Here is a 17,838-nt window from a genome sequence, read left to right on the forward strand (position 1 = left end):
AAACATCCATTCCCACCCTCATGCTCTCATATGCATTTACTCCACACTCAACCAACGTGGAGACAGACATAAAGAGACGCTGTACACACGATCACACTCCCCAAGCGTACTCTACAAACCGGGTCTAGGTGCCCCCGCCCCTGGAGGGGGGAACTGCACCCAGACCCAGGTGGTGTTACCCTTTTCCCTGCGGTGGGGAGAAGCAGACCGCCCCGACTCCGCAGCAGCAGGGAGGCCCCACACTCCAGACCCCAGTTGGACGGCCAACTCCTCCTCCTAGCCCCCCCCGCTCCAGCAGGTCGCAGAGAACGGGGGGGTGAGAAGACTCCAAACCTCCCTCCGCCCACTCATATGTAGTGTTGATGCATGTGTGTTCTAAGGTGCATTTAAAACTCAGTGTCTACGTGTATTTAGAATTGAGAGGTGGGCAACAACGCCAGGGGTGAGGTGTACACCCTGATGGTCTTTTGGAGTCCGTGTAGCGTGCCCACCCCCAAGATGCTATATGTATGTGTTATGAGAGTGTGAGTAATGTAAATGTCTAAGCTGTGAGATAAAATTGAGGCACAAGAAGCCAGAAGGGGACAGAGGGGGATGCCTCCCCTGCACCCTGGTGACACACCTTTACCCCAAGGCCCTGCATGTGTGGGTGATTGTGGTGGAGCGGGAAGAGGGAGGCAGCTGGAGATGGGGAGGGAAGGAAGGGAGGGGCAAGTGACCCCTCCCTGGGGCCAGCTTCCCCGCTGACCCCAGTAGGAACCCCCATACTCCGCAACCTGCCAGGGAAAGGGGGCCCAGGCTCATCCGGACCGGGGCCCATAACAGCAACATCAGTAAGCCTTTCTTAAAGAAGGGGGAAGAACGAGGAAAAGCTGAGATTACACAAAAATTAAATCACAGTGATGTCCTTCAAAGCACCTGGACAACTATTCCTGAAGACTACAGAAGAAAGCTGTCAAATAGAATTCAATCAATCAAACTTTATTTATAAAGCACTTTTCATACAAAAAAAAAAAAAAAGTAGCACAAAGTTCTTTACATGGTTAAAAGCAGCCCACCCCACCCCAATTCAGGCTGTGTGGATCTTACAAATGCTGACTAAAGCTCGTTAGATTGCACAAACTCTGTTTTTGTCTCATATTCTGATATATTCTGTATTTATGAAGAAACATATGAAGAAATGGCTCAAGACTTTTGCATAGTACTATATATCAATTTTTTGTCCATAACTATTATATATATTGTAATATTTAATACTCGGTTTATTTTATTTTATCTTCTTTTTTCCTCTTCTTTATGTTTTTGTAAAAGCAAAAATCTTTGCATGTCACGGCTGGCGGAGTGAGCCGTGTGGAGTGGAGGAAAAGGAGGACCCAAAATGCAGCAAACTGATGATACGAGTGAAGTTTATTTACACGGTGGCAGTGGCAAAAACAGGCAATGAAGCATGAGTAATGACAAACCTAAACTGGGAGAAACTAAAGAGCAAACCTGAACTCTTACAAAACGGAGAGCGCAGCAGAGAGACGCAGACCAAGGACCAGGATACCAAGAAACACAGACGAGCCGACAACGAACACAGACCGACACCCACTATATATACACACACACAAGGTAATCGCGTAATCGCACACAGGAGGGAAGAACAGCTGATCTGATTACACATGATGACTGGAGGACACAAGCTGAACACAATGACAACAGACACAGACTTTCAGAACAAAACAGGAAATCTAGAACCCGAACCGGACACAAGGGGGGAGGACACAGAATAACTAGAACAGAGGGAAATAATCACAAAACACAAAACGCTGGGTCAACGACCCAGGACCATGACATTGCACCCATTAACCTAACCTAAAAATCAGAGCAATATCTGAAAAATAATTTATAAAAAAATCAATCTTAAATCAAGTTTAATGCTCAGATTGACCCTAAGACATATTCCCGTCCTCTCAGTTATGTGTGTTAGATGTTAGATGTGTGAACAAATTCTGTATCAGTCTGTGAGTTATGGGTGCTTCCACTGGTGGGTGCTGTTGTTCAGTGTGGAGTAAAGAAAAAGGATTATGAAGACAAACGACAGCTTTATGTTCCTCTAACCGTTGGAAATTGTGTAAAGTGTCTAAACTACAGTCTTGTCTATATGCAATTAGGGACTGGTTATTGGATAATTTCCTGCTCCTTAATACTGATAAGCCAGAGTTGATGGTCATTGGACCACAAAAATTTCAGTACTTATCCCAAAATTTCAACTTGAAATTGCAGGGACAAGGTTGAAAACTTGGGCGTGTGGTTTGACAGGGTGCTCTCCTCGAGTCTCATGTAAAAGAGACAACAAAGACCGCCTTTTATCATTTAAAGACGTTTTGTCAAGCGACACTGCAGAGGTTCTTGTCCATGCATTTGTGTCTTCATGTATCGATTATTGTAACGCTCTTCTTTCTGGGCTACCAAAGAAAAGTTTTAGAGGTTTACAGATGGTGCAAAATGCAGCTGCTCGCATTTTAATGAAAACTGGGGAAATTTGAGCACATTACCCCTGTACTGAGACCTCTTCATATGCTACCTTGTCAGGTTCAACAGATTTTAAGGTCCTGCTGCTCACCTACAAGGTCTTAAATGGATTGGCACCTTCATAACTCTCTGACCTTTTGCACCTTTATGTTCCACCCCGTGCTCTCTGATCTCAGGATTCTGGCCTTCTAAAAGTTCCTAGAGCCATGAAAAATCTACATCAAATCATTAAATAAAGCTCAAATGAACCTGAAAGATGCTTCTAAGATTTGATTTTATGTTTTAAATCTTTGCTGGATTAAACTACAGGAATAAAAGGAAAAGTGACAAACTTTTGAAAAGAAAGAAAGAAAAAGAGCACTACTCATTATTGATAGGTGAGCGTCCCTGCTGCTACACCAATATTCAGCTGTTACAATAGCTCTTTCATCAGGAGCTGTGTGGACAGAGGCATGGGCTGCTGTAAAGAGTAAAGCAAATAAAGATACCTGAGTGAAGTGACGACACGTCAGAGCCTCCCACTGTAAACAGGATACCGTCCAACTACAGGTCATCCTGTGCCAGCACAGTCTGAGTTGGGACATTATCAGGTAAACCTATCACGTCTAATGACAAAAAGACAGTAAAAACACCACACAGCTTTAACTACTTTGTTAAATCCTTCTCTTATTTCCTGCCCACTGTTGTAGTGTTGGAGCGTACATAACTATGTAGTTGTTTTCTTTTCACCTGTAGTATATGGCACCATAAAATGTAACACTAGAAAAACAATCACTCAGCAGACACGAGGTGACAGTTCAGAGCAAAGGGCGGCTGCACTCGACTGAACTCCATTAGCTATTGCAGCTTTGATTTTGACTGGGTGAGCGATTAAAGGTCTGCACTGTGTTATTCAGTTTGGGGAGGACGTTGAGAAATGATCCAGACAAAGTTCATGCGACTGAACAGGAGTGTAGAAAGAGAGAGGTGGCTTCATGAGTGGCTGGCGTGATGTAAACGACTTTATTTACAGACCTGTCATATTAACACTAATGGTGTATGTGTGTCAGAAAGAAAGCATGCAGCGCTGAGCCTTTGAAGTTCTTGCAAACCATTATTTATGCAGACTGAGAAGAGTAAAGGATTATGGTTTCAGAGATTTCAAATAAATCATTGTAATTTTCTTAATTTACTTTGCCATCCCCTCACAACCCTAAAAAAGAAACCACGCCATCATCCCAGCCTGTCCTTGTTTTTTTGGACTTTGAGTTTACTGGTGAGGCTTTTGGGCCACAACAACATGATGAAAACACCTTAGCAGGACAAAATGTGCCTGACAGAAGTTACAACACACTCGTGTACACATATAATTGATGCTGCAGCTCTGAGATGCCGTGCTTCTAGCATGTTACAGATGTCACAACTTGAAATGGTTTTGTGTTTGCATGGGGAGAGCATACCTGTAATCCACAGGAAAGGTGTGTGTGTGTTATATCAGTTGTCTGCTGACTCTGCAAGCCCTATCAGACAACATGAGACATGAGGGGTGAAGTTTAACCAGATATATTGGATTGCTGTGTCTCTCTTTATCTCCCAGTGTCCAACCCCACCCTTTTACTTGCCCCTGTCTCACAGTTTCATTTGTGTGTGTGTAAGTTCCCAGAGAGAGGGAAATGTAACAGGATAACATCTACAGCTGTGCCGTGTCTTATAAATATGATCGGTGTAGTGAAAAGTGATAATTACAGCCATATTCCATTAAACATTATAAATAAAACCTAAAAACTTAGCAGCTTTGAATTTGTCGCACCACTCAAATAACATTTATTATAAAGTCATATCTGCAAATCTTTCATTTACATTTCTTTCAGAGACAAATGATGTGATGATTTTCACTTCTTGGTTTGAATGAAATCCAATTTTGTGCCCTGTTTCAGGGTGTTGAATCTCAAACCTGCTAACTGCTCTTTGTATTCACCAATGCTGACAGAAAGTTAATTACCGAGTGTCAGGTTTTCAGCCTGAAAGGTTATGGCTTTTCTTTATTTCCTACAATGGTTCTTTACTTTAACATGGACCATTGTGGGAGGTCTTTATCCTTCAAAAAAAGGCTTCTACCAGAGGCCTGGGAGCTTGAGGGTGCTGCCCAGTATCTGTTTCCTAGGACTGTGCTCTTCTGGACGGAAATCTTGGATGTTCCAGGGATCTGTTGGAGCCACTCGGCCAGTTCTGGGGGGTCATTACACCACCATACTACTGGAACCACTGTTGCCTTCACCCTCCACATCTTCTCGAGCTCTCCTCTGAGCCCTTGGTGTTTCTCAAGCTTCTTATGTTTCTTCTTCCTGATGTTGCTGTCTTTTCGTATTGCTACATTTCTAACCCTATCACTACAGCCGTCTTCCTCTGCTTGTCCACCACTAATATGTCCGGTTGGTTAGCCATCATTATTTTGTCCATCTGTATCTGGAAGTCCCACAGGATCTTAGCTCAGTTATTCAAAATCACCAAAAGTCAAAAGGTCTCCCATTTTGACCTCGGGACTTCCAGGCCACACTCAGTACAGATGTTCCTGCATACTATGACTTGGTTATGGTCCTGCCTGCTAGCATCTTGCACCCTGCTGTTATTTGCTGGATTGTCTCAGAAGAATCTTTAATGTCTATCAATCTTGTGCTTATACCTTGTTCCTGTGCTGGCATGGTTAGTGCCTTTGTGTTGTTTTTCAGTCCAGCTCAGTGTGGTTCACTGGAGTCCCAGAGTCTTAGAAATGGCTTTGTAACCCTTTCCAGACTGGCAGATGCCAGTGACTTTGTTTATTGGCTGTTTCTTTAGATCCTGGTGTGATGTGTTGCGTTTTGAGATCTTTTAGCCTACTTCACCTTTCTAGTCTTTTTTTTAAATCTTGATTCAACCAGCCTGGCAGTAATTAGGCCTGGGTGTGGCTCATGAAGCTGAACTCATGTTTCCAACAATGTGATTAGAATAAAATAGAATAGCCCTTTATTGTCATTGTACATGTACAACGAGTGTGAGTGGCCTGAGTTATGGGGTTTCTCTAACCATGGCTCTGATTAGTCAGGTGAGTGGCCGTTGGTGTTGTGGGTCCAAGTGAGATCAGCGGAGATATGGGTGCCCAGACACCCAAGAGGTGGAGAAGATTCCACCCATTCTCCATTTATAATCGATCGAGTGGGCCCGTGGAAAGCCTTATATATGTAGGAAAACTAAAGGTGCCTGGCCTCGTGAGAAATGAGCTGTCACTTGAAACCTATTTCCAGCATCAGCAGTTTACCTTTAGGGCGTTCTGCAGTTGTTTTTCTTTATGTTGTTTTCAGTTTTCATTCTCAGTTTTGTGTAGGCTACTTCCACAGGTTTACACCAGGAATGTGAAACTCATTTTACATGGTGGGCCACATACAGCTCATGCTGATCTTATGTTCTGTCAGTGTACAGAAATTTGGATACAAACCAAATCAATTACGTTAATATAACAAGAAGAAGCACAATTTCAATAGTACATCTCAGTTTATCTACGTGATAGATAGAGGTGCAGAGAAGTACACACCCCCATCACCATCAACGGCGCTGCTGTGGAGAGAGTGAGCAGCTTCCGGTTCCTTGGCGTACATCTGGCTGAGGATCTTACGTGGTCAGTACACACAAACAAAACAGTGAAGAAGGCGCAGCAGCGCCTCTTCTTTCTCAGGAGACTGAAAAGATTCGGCATGAGCCCCCGCATCCTCAGGACCTTCTATCACTGTGCCATTGAGAGCATCCTCACTGGATGCATCACCACCTGGTATGGCAACAGCACCGCCTACAACTGCAAAGCTCTCCAGCGAGTAGTGCGGTGCTCTGAACGGATAATTGGAGGTGAGCTTCCCTCCCTCCAAGACATCTACAGGAAGCGGTGCCTGAGGAAAGCGGGGAGGATCATCAAGGACTCCAGTCACCCCAGCCATAAACTGTTCAGACTGCTTCCATCAGGAAGGAGGTTCTGCAGCATCCGGTCCCGTACCAGCAGACTGAGAGACAGCTTCTTCCATCAGGCCATCAGACTGCTGAACACGTCATAGACACCTCAGCTTCACTACTGGAACTTCAACATTATGCACTACATACCGTACAGTAATGCCGCTGTTTTGCACATATTCAACTCTGTATATTTTTATATATTTTATTTTATTATTGTTTACTATTTAATTTGTAAAAATGTGTATACACACACACACACACACACACACACACACACACACACACACACACACACACACACACACACACACACACACACACGTAGAAAAACATTTAGTATACACATCCAGAAATGCATACACTATTATATATTGTACATATATTTATTAGTTTCAGGTTGGCCATTCTTGTATTTTGCTCGTTTGTGTTGTTGTGTTTTGCACATCTCTGTTGCTTGTGGGGCTCGCACACAAGAATTTCACTTGCATGTGCTGTGCCAGTGTGCCTGCACATGTGATGTGACAATAAAAAGTGATTTGATTTGATTTGTGATAAACAAATACTGCTTTATTAAATGAATGAAATATGCCAGCATCACTCTTTGTGAAATAAATATGTAATAAATCTATTAGTAATTACTTTTGTAGTATGAATGGACATGGTGGAGGTATTTATCAGTGGGGAAAACTGTTAAACTTGTGAAAATACAGTTAAAATTCAAAAATGTATGTTCTGCATCAAATTTTCCAAACTCCTCCAATTGGCCGGATTGGAGTCTTGACCGGGCCGATTCTGGCTCGCGGTCCGTATGTTTGCCACCCGTGGTTTACATCCTTTCCATAAGTCTTGCGCTCCCATCTAAACGAAGTGAGAATCGGTGAGAATGTATTTCCGCGCCCTCGCTCGAACTTCCGGTTACTCCCCTCCACGCTGGTACTCCGTGCCTGTTTGTACTCAAGCACTGTGAAAACTTGCATCATCCAGGAGGGGGGACAAAACAGCAGCCGAACATAAATGGGCACGACAGAAGTAACCTATAGGATATTTAATTGTTCCAGAGGAAGCGCCTCCCCCAGATGTGAGTCGGCCGGTCACAGTTGAGTGTACAAAGCGGCAGACGGGCGGAGGACTCGCGGGGACATCCAGTTTGCCGGTGTGGAGGTGTCTCCGTGTAAATGTACACGTTGAGCAAAGTGCAAGGTCCCCTCAGTGCACGTACAGATATGAGCTCTGACCGACTCTAGCGACTGCTGCTCCTCGTGTCTCCCTCTCAGCTAGCTTTTATGTGCCTTTTTACACTGTGATTTTTTTTTTTTTTAAATATAAGCTAGTTTAACTTTTAAACCAAAGATGTCGTGCCTTTTACTGGGAGTCATACGAAGGTGGGTTATCGCGGCTTTCTAGTGTTTCTGCGATTTAAATGTGTGTCTGCTTTATTCTAACTTCTTTTGTTTTAAAAGTGTTTTGCTTGCTGTTTAGGTTACGATAAACGCGCGGGCAACAGTCACCCCTTCACTGTATTTTCGATGCTTTTATTTTGAAAAGAAAATGACACTAAGCATGAAAACTGAATTCGTTAAGACCATTTTTTGTATGAAAACTAAAAAAGAGACCATTTTGAAGTAAGAGTTTAGACACTGTAGCAGTCTTCATTTATTGTAACAGATTTACATATTCCCAAACTATTCTACTATTCTAAGGAGTTCCTGGAAACAGTTTCACCTTACTGTGACTCTTCCTGTTTGACAGCTGTTCTGTTACCTGCTGAAAAATGTCATTTGACCTGATAGTTGATACTGGATAATGAAGTTATTTGCTGGCACTCATGACACAAATATAATTTCATGTCTTTATGACTGAAGGAACACATCAGGATAATTTGCCATCTAAACTTTGCTGCTTTTACCCCTCCAGGATTTGTGATAAGCCAACATCACACAAGACTGAAAGTGAGCACTCGATGACATTGTGTGTGTGTTTGCGCATTTATTGTGCTATCATGGATGCATGTTAGAGAGTGGGTGAATTAGTGACTCAGTGACCTGTGGATTTTGTTTGTATTTCCACTTGAGAGATTGCTCATGCCCGGAGGCATGTCCCAGAGTATTTTACTGTGTATTCACCACAGTAGGAGGAGTACTAATGCATGCAGCATGTGTGCATGCTCCTTGAAGTGATGTGCTGGCTTGTCTTTGCTTGACGATTAGACTCCTCCTTAAAGAGGCCTTTGACCAGGATCTGTCAGGGCTTTGAAGGTGGACTGTAGGCGTGTCGGCCTGTGGTGTGTGAGGATTGGCTTACTCACTTGGAGGTGTGTTAGGGGAACAAGTTGTTTATCTAGGATAATCAATAACAGAGCTTAGTGATGAGTTCTTTGAAAGTGTTTGGTCGGAAAAATATTAATCCTTAAACATTAGACCAGGTCCTGCTGAATAGTTGTTCCCTTGATGGCTTATGTCTGGATAAATCTATGCAACAATATACCAAGCAGGAGGCAAAGACGTGGCATAATCAGATGGTTGACTGCAGGGAAAGTTGGATGAGTCATCAAAGTCTTTACAGGATTTCTAAAAAAATGTAAAAATATCACAGTTTCTCTGTTGCAGACAAAGAAAAGCAAAGCTGCTAATCTCTTCTCCCAGCTCCCATGAGTTCCTTAGCAAGAAAATGAACATTAACGTACCAACTCTCCAAAAAGAGTTAAATTAACACTCTCTGGTGTGGACCCATATAGACACTTTAATAGTGTTGAAATCAAATCCGACAGTGTTAATTTGGACATGCTGGATTTGCTGTGTAGAAGCATGCTGCTTAACGTCAGTCAGTCCACCATGGCAAATGGAAAAAGTGCGCCGGCACAATGTGCAGTGCGCTTTATACGTGTTATCGCGCACTTTTCCCAGCCAGTTGTTTTCATTTTCCCATTCCTCCCTGTATTTTTGCAACCTTTTTTTTTTCTTTCTAGGAGGGGAACAAGCACTGTTGTTCAAAGGTGTACTGTCGTCCCAGAGTCGCGCCGCAGTGTCAGTGTTTGTCTCTCTGTTGGCCATGCTGATCATCTGTTGTCTTCCGGTATCTTCTCCGCACGCGACCTTTCCTCGACCAATTAGATAAGCGGTAATCTGAATTGTTATACTCGTGCTAAGTGTGCTGTCAGCTCATTGGTATCAGAGCAGGAGAGGGGCTGGGAATTATGTTTTCAAACAAAGCGTTAAATCCATTAAAATTTTAGACTTTTTGTGATTCTCCCTGTATTACGGGACAAAGTGCGTCCCTTATTAGCTCAATACGGGACGTGTACTTTTGTTTCTAAATACGGGACGATTCCGTATTTTAAGGGACGGTTGGCAACCCTACGCGTAGCGGACGAGAATGTCAGGCTCAGGAGGGACTCGGAGGCAGACCGTCACTTAAGTTCGTGATTTATTTACACACAGAGACACCAGGTGCGAACATATACGGGTGAGGGGGCACAGGAAGAGGGTCTCCGGGGAACACAGGCACGGGAAGAAGAGGGCTAGGTACAAAATCCACTGAAGCTCAGGTAGCTCGGACTCCGGCTTTAGCTCACCAACGGCGGTCCTCAGGCTGGCGAGAATTCTGGCACAGAGAGGAAAGGCAGGTAAGTAGTGGCACGACAGAAACTCGAAAAACGGCTCAGATAGGTGATGACACTGACGAGTGTTACACAATAATCCAGCGAGGAAGCACTCTCAGCAGCCACCTTAAGAAGTGGGTGAGATGATTGCTTGCAGGTGTCCGAGCCAGGGGCTGGAGCCGTCACGACTCCGCCCCGGTAGAGCGCAGTGCGCGGGAGGGGAGAGAGAGAGATGCAGCACAACAAAAACACTTGTAGCCATACAGAGTCAGCCGAGAAGGCACAGGGTCATGACAGTACCCCCCCCCCAACGGGAGCCCCTCGGCGACCCACCCGGCTTACCCGGATGCCGCCGGTGAAACTCGCGGAGCAGACCAGGAGCCAGAACCGCCGACCGGGGCACCCAGGAACGTTCCTCTGGCCCGTAGCCCTCCCAGTCCACCAGGTACTGAACGCCCCTCCCCCGCCGCCGAGAGTCCATAATGCGGGTGATGCCAAACACTTCCTGCCCATCCATGAGCCGGGCGGGCGGAGGGGGCCTGGAAGGAGGGCACAACGGGCTGGAGAGCACGGGCTTGACCTGGGAGACATGGAAAACATTATGGATACGCATATTGCGAGGCAGCTTCAGACGGATGGATACCGGATTGACCAGGGCCTCAATCTCGAACGGACCAATGAAAGCCGGGGAAAGCTTCTTCGACTCGGCACGAAGGGGAACAAAGCCTGAGGAGAGCCATACCTGTTGCCCCACTGTATAGGCAGGCGCAGGGATCCGGTGGCGGTCGGCGATCTCCTTATTGCGCTCCGCCGTCCGCAGCAGAGCGGCTCGGGTGGACCGCCAGGCCCGGCGGCACCTGCGGAAATGATGTTGCACTGATGGAACGGTATGCTCACCTTCCACGGCCGGGAACAGGGGTGGTTGGTAGCCTAATGAGGCTTCGAATGGCGACAGTCCAGTGGCTGAAGAGGTCAGGCAGTTGTGGGCGTACTCAATCCAGGGGAGCTGCTCGCTCCAAGTGGTCTGGTTGAGAGAGACGACACAGCGGAGTGGCGCTTCGAGCTCTTGGTTGGTATGCTCGGCCTGTCCATTGCTCTGAGGGTGGAAGCCCGAAGGGAGGCTGACCGCGGCGCCGAGCAGCATGCAGAACTCCTTCCAAACCCGAGAGGTAAATTGGGGTCCCCGGTCGGAAACGATGTCCATCGGAATGCCATGAAGCCGGAAGACGTGGGTGGTGAGCAGCTGGGCGGTCTCCAGGGCTGTAGGGAGCTTCGGGAGGGCGATGAAATGAGCCGACTTAGAAAAACGGTCAACAATAGTGAGGATGGTGGTGTTACCGGATGACGGTGGGAGCCCCGTAACGAAGTCCAGCGCTATGTGAGACCAGGGCCGTCCTGGCGTGGGGAGCGGTTGAAGAAGCCCGGCGGGTGGTCGGTTGGGATGTTTGTTCCGGGCACACGTGGTGCACGCCATGACGTACTCCCTGGCGTCCTTGTCCAAGGAGGGCCACCAGAAAAACCGCTGGAGGAAGGTGATGGTGCGGCGGGCTCCGGGATGACAGGTGAACCGGGCAGTGTGGCCCCAGTGTAGTACCTGAGGTCGGACAGCAGCAGGGACAAACAACCGACCAGGGGGGCCCGTCCCCGGGTCGGGGTCAGTATACTGGGCCTCGCGCACGAGAGCTTCGATCTCCCATGTGACAGCTCCAATAACACAGGTAGCTGGAAGAATCGGTTCTGGATCAGAGTCTCCTTCCGCACTGGAAAACTGACGGGAGAGTGCATCGGGCTTCACGTTGCGCGACCCTGGTCTGTAAGTGATGGAGAAATTGAATCTTGTGAAGAAGAGGGCCCACCTGGCTTGTCGTGAATTTAGGCGTTTGGCGGACCGGATGTACTCAAGGTTCTTATGGTCGGTCCACACGATGAACGGGTGTTCCGCGCCCTCAAGCCAGTGCCTCCACTCCTCCAGGGCCAGTTTGACCGCTAGCAGCTCCCGATCACCGATGCCGTAGTTCTGTTCTGCGGGTGAGAGACGACGAGAAAAGAATGCACAGGGATGGAGCGTACCTTCAAATCGTTGCGACAGAACTGCTCCCACTCCAGAGTCCGAAGCATCCACCTCCACCACGAACGGTTGCCTGAGGTTGGGCTGACGGAGGATGGGGGCGGTAGTGAACTTCTCCTTCAGTAGGGAAAAGGCCTCCTGAGCAGAGAGGTCCCACTGAAAAGGAACTTTGGGAGAGGTAAGTACAGTGAGAGGTGAGGCAATCTTACTGTAGTCCTTTATGAAGCGTCGGTGGAAGTTGGCAAATCCTAGGAACCGTCGGAGTTGCTGGCGGTTCGGCGGTTGAGGCCAGTCCACCACGGCCCGGACCTTCTCGGGGTCAGGTTTGAGATCCCCCCGAGAGATGATATAGCCAAGGAAGGCCACCGTATCAACGTGAAATTCACATTTCTCCACTTTCACGAACAACCGGTTCTCCAGGAGGCGCTGCAGGACCTGCCTCACGTGACTCTCGTGCTCCGCCTGGGACTTAGAGAAAATGAGAATATCATCAAGGTACACAAAAGCACATCGATTAATAAAATCCCTCAGAACATCGTTAACAAGGGCCTGGAAGACCGCGGGCGCATTGGTTAAGCCAAAGGGCATGACGAGATACTCATAGTGTCCAATATGCGTGTTGAAAGCGGTCTTCCACTCATCTCCTTCCCGGATTCTCACCAGGTGGTAAGCGTTTCGTAGGTCTAGTTTGCTGAACACCGTGGCCCCCTGGAGTAGTTCGAAAGCAGAATTAAGGAGGGGAAGAGGGTACTTGTTCTTTACAGTGATCTGGTTGAGGCCGCGGTAATCAATACATGGCCGGAGCATCTTGTCTTTTTTTGCAACAAAGAAGAATCCTGCCCCCACGGGGGAGGATGACGGGCGAATTAACCCAGCAGCCAGAGAGTCGTTGACGTATCTCTCCATGGTTTCCCTTTCGGGCTGTGTGAGGCTGTAGAGGCGGCCAGAGGGGAGAGGCGCCCCAGGGAGAAGATCAATGGCACAGTCATAGGGCCGGTGTGGTGGAAGCGAGCCCGCCTCATCCTTACTAAAAACTGCTGCGAGGTCATGATAGACGGAGGGAACCGAAGACAGCTCCGGTGACTTTGAAGGCTTCCCGGGGGGGGAAGAGGGAGCAGATGGCGTGGCGGCCCGAAGGCAGGTCATGTGGCAGCCCACACCCCACCCCATAACTTGCTCTTTCCTCCAGTCGATGTGTGGGTTGTGTTGTGAAAGCCATGGATAACCTAGTACAAGCGGGGTTACTGGAGCCTTAAACACACAGAAACAAACGTTCTCAACGTGGTTACCGGAGAGAGTGAGTGTGACGGGTAGGGTGACGTGTGTTATGTCAGGCAACCGGTGACCGGACAGGGCGGACACGCGGAGAGGATGAGGCAGTGGCTGTGTGCCAATGTTGAGCTTGGAGACTAGCGACGCATCAATGAAATTCTGTTCTGCACCAGAGTCAATTAACACAGAGAGGGAATGGGACAACGACCGGAGGGTGAGTTTTGCAGGCAGCAAGAGACGGGGAAGAGGCTTGTTGCTGGACAGGTCGCCCACCAGTACCCTCTCAATTACTGGCGGGCGCCCCCTTTTGCCAGCGCCGGGCAGGCAGAGATGTAATGCCCCTTGCGACCGCAATACAAACACTCACCCGCGGAAAACCGGCGTTGTCGCTCCGCAGGAGTGAGTCGAGAACGTCCCAGCTGCATGGGTACCTCCTCCTCCGTTCCAAACGCTCCAGCCTCCCGTGCGTCGGGTTGGGGCTCCCGAGAAGCCAGAGGCTCGCGAAACTGCCGCCTTCGTGAGCTCTGGCGCGCCCGCAGACGATCATCCACCTGAATACACAGGGACATTAATGCATTCAGAGAGGCAGGAAGCTCCCGCATCATTATCTCATCCTTGAGCTCTTCGCAGATATTATTTAACAGAGTGGTCTTCAGAGCCTCAGGTCCCCATTTGGTCTGTGCAGCTAGGGTCCAGAAATCAACAGAAAAGTCAGCCATGCTTCGCCTACCTTGCTTCAGATTAATCAAACGATAGCCAGCTGCCTCCGTACTAGAGCCTTTATCAAACACCGACTTGAAGCGCGACAGGAAGTCGTCATAAGACATTCTGGGGCAAGCCTGCAGCTGGGCCTGGGCCCAGGCCAGGGCTCGATCACGTAGTAGCTGGGTGACGTAAGCGATCTTAACCCCGTCAGAAACAAACACATGGGGCAGTAATTGAAAGTGCATAGAACACTGCAACAAAAATCCCGCACATTTTCCCATCTCCCCAGAAAAAGCCTCAGGTGAAGGCAAAAGCTTATCCAGCGAAACCGCGGAGGCTACTGACGCTACCGCGCTAGCAGCCTGGGTAGCTGTGGCTGTTGTAGTGACGGCAGGAGCGTGCGTTACCTGGGGAGGGGCCGCGGGAGGCTGGTCCTCGGCCAGCGGAATCCGTTGGGCGAAGGCCTGCGTTAGAGACGCCACGTCTCCGCTGAGCTTCACCAGCATTTGTTCGTGTCGGTGCAGAAGCTCCTCCAGAGACATGGGGGCTGTCGCTGCCGAGGCTGGGCCTGCTGAGTCCATAGCGGTGGCTGGATTATTCTGTCAGGCTCAGGAGGGACTCGGAGGCAGACCGTCACTTAAGTTCGTGATTTATTTACACACACAGACACCAGGTGCAAACATATACGGGTGAGGGGGCACAGGAAGAGGGTCTCCGGGGAACACAGGCACGGGAAGAAGAGGGCTAGGTACAAAATCCACTGAAGCTCAGGTAGCTCGGACTCCGGCTTTAGCTCACCAACGGCGGTCCTCAGGCTGGCGAGAATTCTGGCACAGAGAGGAAAGGCAGGTAAGTAGTGGCACGACAGAAACTCGAAAAACGGCTCAGATAGGTGATGACACTGACGAGTGTTACACAATAATCCAGCGAGGAAGCACTCTCAGCAGCCGCCTTAAGAAGTGGGTGAGATGATTGCTTGCAGGTGTCCGAGCCAGGGGCTGGAGCCGTCACGACTCCGCCCCGGTAGAGCGCAGTGCGCGGGAGGGGAGAGAGAGAGATGCAGCACAACAAAAACACTTGTAGCCATACAGAGTCAGCCGAGAAGGCACAGGGTCATGACAGAGAAAGAGCTCCAGACTGCGGTCCAGCGGCAGATAAGCCAATATCAAAGGAAATGGGAAAATGATCTGAAATCCCAGCGTCATTTATATCCTTAATACAGATATCCAGGCCATATGTAAAGACCAAGTCCAAAATATGGCCTTTAACGTGGGTTGGTTCATTTACCCACTGAAGGAGGTCCATTAAAGAATAGGTTAAAAGAGTCCATTAAAGCAAGAAAGTCTTTAGCAAGTAGGTCATCCTTACAACAGATGTGTATGTTAAAATCACCAAGAATAAGAACAGAATCATATTTAAAAAGAACGGAACCCAAGAAGTCAGCAAAGTCCGAGATAAAACACTTGTTATATTTGGGCGGTAGACCAACACACACAGAGTGATCGTGGAAGCAGTCATCTCCAATAACTGACCTTCAAAACTAGCAAAGTTAGGCGAGGAAAGTTGCCGAACATTATATACGTTTTTAAAAACTGCAGATTGAAGCTGAAAAAAAGGGCGAGAGAGAAGGTGAGAGAAAGAAAAAACTTTTGTTCTCCAGCGACTTGCGTCGTTTCGTTCGCGACAGACATATCACTACTATTGAATAAGTATTACTGGAAACCTGAGTCAGAGAGACTGCACCACCACTTTTCTAATTTAACCACCACATACACAGACACATACTTCTTCAGAGAAGAGAGTGAAACATTCAAAGCGACAGCTTCTTGTGATCCTCTTCAAATAACAGTCAGAGGCAATGTTCCCTCTAATTTTTAATGTGTCTGAGCGAACACACAAACTCCCTGAGCAATCCCTTGGACCACTGTGAGCGACATCATGTCACGGATTGCCAGGGCAAGCCGTGTGGAATTGTAGAAAGGGACCAAAAGGCGGCAGCTCTGGTGCAGGTGAGTGTTTATTCACAGAGGTGGGTAAGTACAAACAACGGTGGCGACAAAACATGAAACTGGAAACCTAAACTGGGTAAACTAATAAGACAAACCAGAAACGAGGATGCAGGGAGGTCCGGAGAAATACATACGGGAAGACGCAGGGAGACCGAGGGGAAACAACACAGACGAACCAGCAATTACTATGACAGAAGACACAACTTAAATACACTCAGAGAACACAGGGAGATTACATACAGGTGGGAACACAGCTGGGAGTGATCACGTGACGAGAGTAGGGAGACAAACTGAAACACTCACATAAGACGCAGACCTTCACAATAAAACAGGAAACACATACACGCAATGACATAACACACCAACTTAACACAGACTGGGGGACACAGAACATAGGAACATGAACCATGAAACAGAAGAGTATAAACACCCAAGGTAACCAAAACCACAGAATACTAATAAACTAAACAAACACGGAGTCGCAGACTCCGGATCATGACAGGACCCCCCCCCTCAAAGGCTGGCTCCAGACAGCCCAACAAGAAAAACAGCCAGAAAAAACAGAAAACAACCCGACCAGGGCGGGCAGCGGGGGTCCAGGACGGAGGGCTCGAGGCAAAACAAAACAGGAGCACCAGAAGGCCAGAAGACAAAAAGAGAAACAAAACACGAGACCCAACCCAAGAAAACCAATGAAACGAAACACACCACAGCCCAAGAAAAATGGAGTCCAAAACAGAAAAGTTCAGGGGGCCGACAGCACAGGAGTCCAAAACAGTTCAGGGGGCCGGCCAGGGGGCCGACAGCACAGGAGTCCAAACAGTTCAGGGGGCCGACCGTGCGGACGGCAACGGCGGCGACGTGGACACAGTTCGGGGGGCCGGCCGTGCAGAAGGCAACGGCGGCCACTCAGGCGATGGCGGTCCGGGGGCCGGCCGTGCGGAAGGCAACGGCGGCCACTCAGGCGAAGAGGGTCCGGGGGCCGGCCGTGCGGAAGGCAACGGCGGCGACGAGGGAGACGACGGAGCAGTTCAGGGGGCCGACCGCGCGGAAGGCAACGGCGGCGACTCAGGCGATGGTGATCCGGACCAGGCGAAGCACAGGCAGAGGCCGGACCAGGCGAAGCACAGGCAGAGGCCGGACCAGGCGAAGCACAGGCAGAGGCCGGACCAGGCGAAGCACAGGCTGAAGCCAGACCAGGCGAGGCTGAAGGCCCTGGAGCTGCAGCAGGCGAGGATGATGATGGAGCTACAGCAGGCGGCTGGGCAGGCTGAACGGGCCCCTCGGACCCTCCAGCGGAGGCAGGAGGCTGAACGGGCCCCTCGGACCCTCCAGCGGAGACAGGAGATGAAGGCCGGAGCGGTCCCTCGGACCCTCCAGTGGAGACAGGAGACGAAGGCCGGAGCGGTCTCTTGGACCCCCCAGCGGAGACTAGAGACGAAGGCCGGAGCGGTCCTACGGACCCTCCAGCAGAAGTCACCACTAAGCCAGCAGCCATGGAGTCCTCTGGCAAACACGAAGGCAACTGGCGATGCACTGAGCACTGGCTCTGCCCAGGCAACGCTGACATGGTGCAGTTCTCAGGTGGCTGCATAAACTTCAGGGGTCCAGAATCAGCCGGGGACTGAGACCTAGCCTCTGGGGAAGCCCTGGAGCGGCAAACTGTGCCAATGGCGGCTGAACCATGAAAAGCACCTTGAGGTGAAATTAGA

The 17,838-nt window shown here is 48.9% G+C and overlaps 1 protein-coding gene across 1 annotated transcript in view; it reads left to right on the forward strand.

Moving 5' to 3' along the window:
• The first annotated feature begins 7,401 nt into the window (after nucleotides 1-7,401).
• Nucleotides 7,402-17,838, forward strand: part of pck2 (phosphoenolpyruvate carboxykinase 2 (mitochondrial)) — a 235,473-nt gene continuing 225,036 nt past the window's right edge. The window contains exon 1 of the mRNA XM_026179244.1: nucleotides 7,402-7,856. Within this exon, the coding sequence (XP_026035029.1) occupies nucleotides 7,825-7,856 (32 nt within the window). The 5' untranslated portion in view covers nucleotides 7,402-7,824. The remainder of the gene's footprint in view (nucleotides 7,857-17,838) is intronic.

The sequence above is a fragment of the Astatotilapia calliptera genome, chromosome 9 (genome assembly GCF_900246225.1).
Source record: "Astatotilapia calliptera chromosome 9, fAstCal1.2, whole genome shotgun sequence".
In the NCBI taxonomy this organism is placed as follows: domain Eukaryota; kingdom Metazoa; phylum Chordata; class Actinopteri; order Cichliformes; family Cichlidae; genus Astatotilapia; species Astatotilapia calliptera.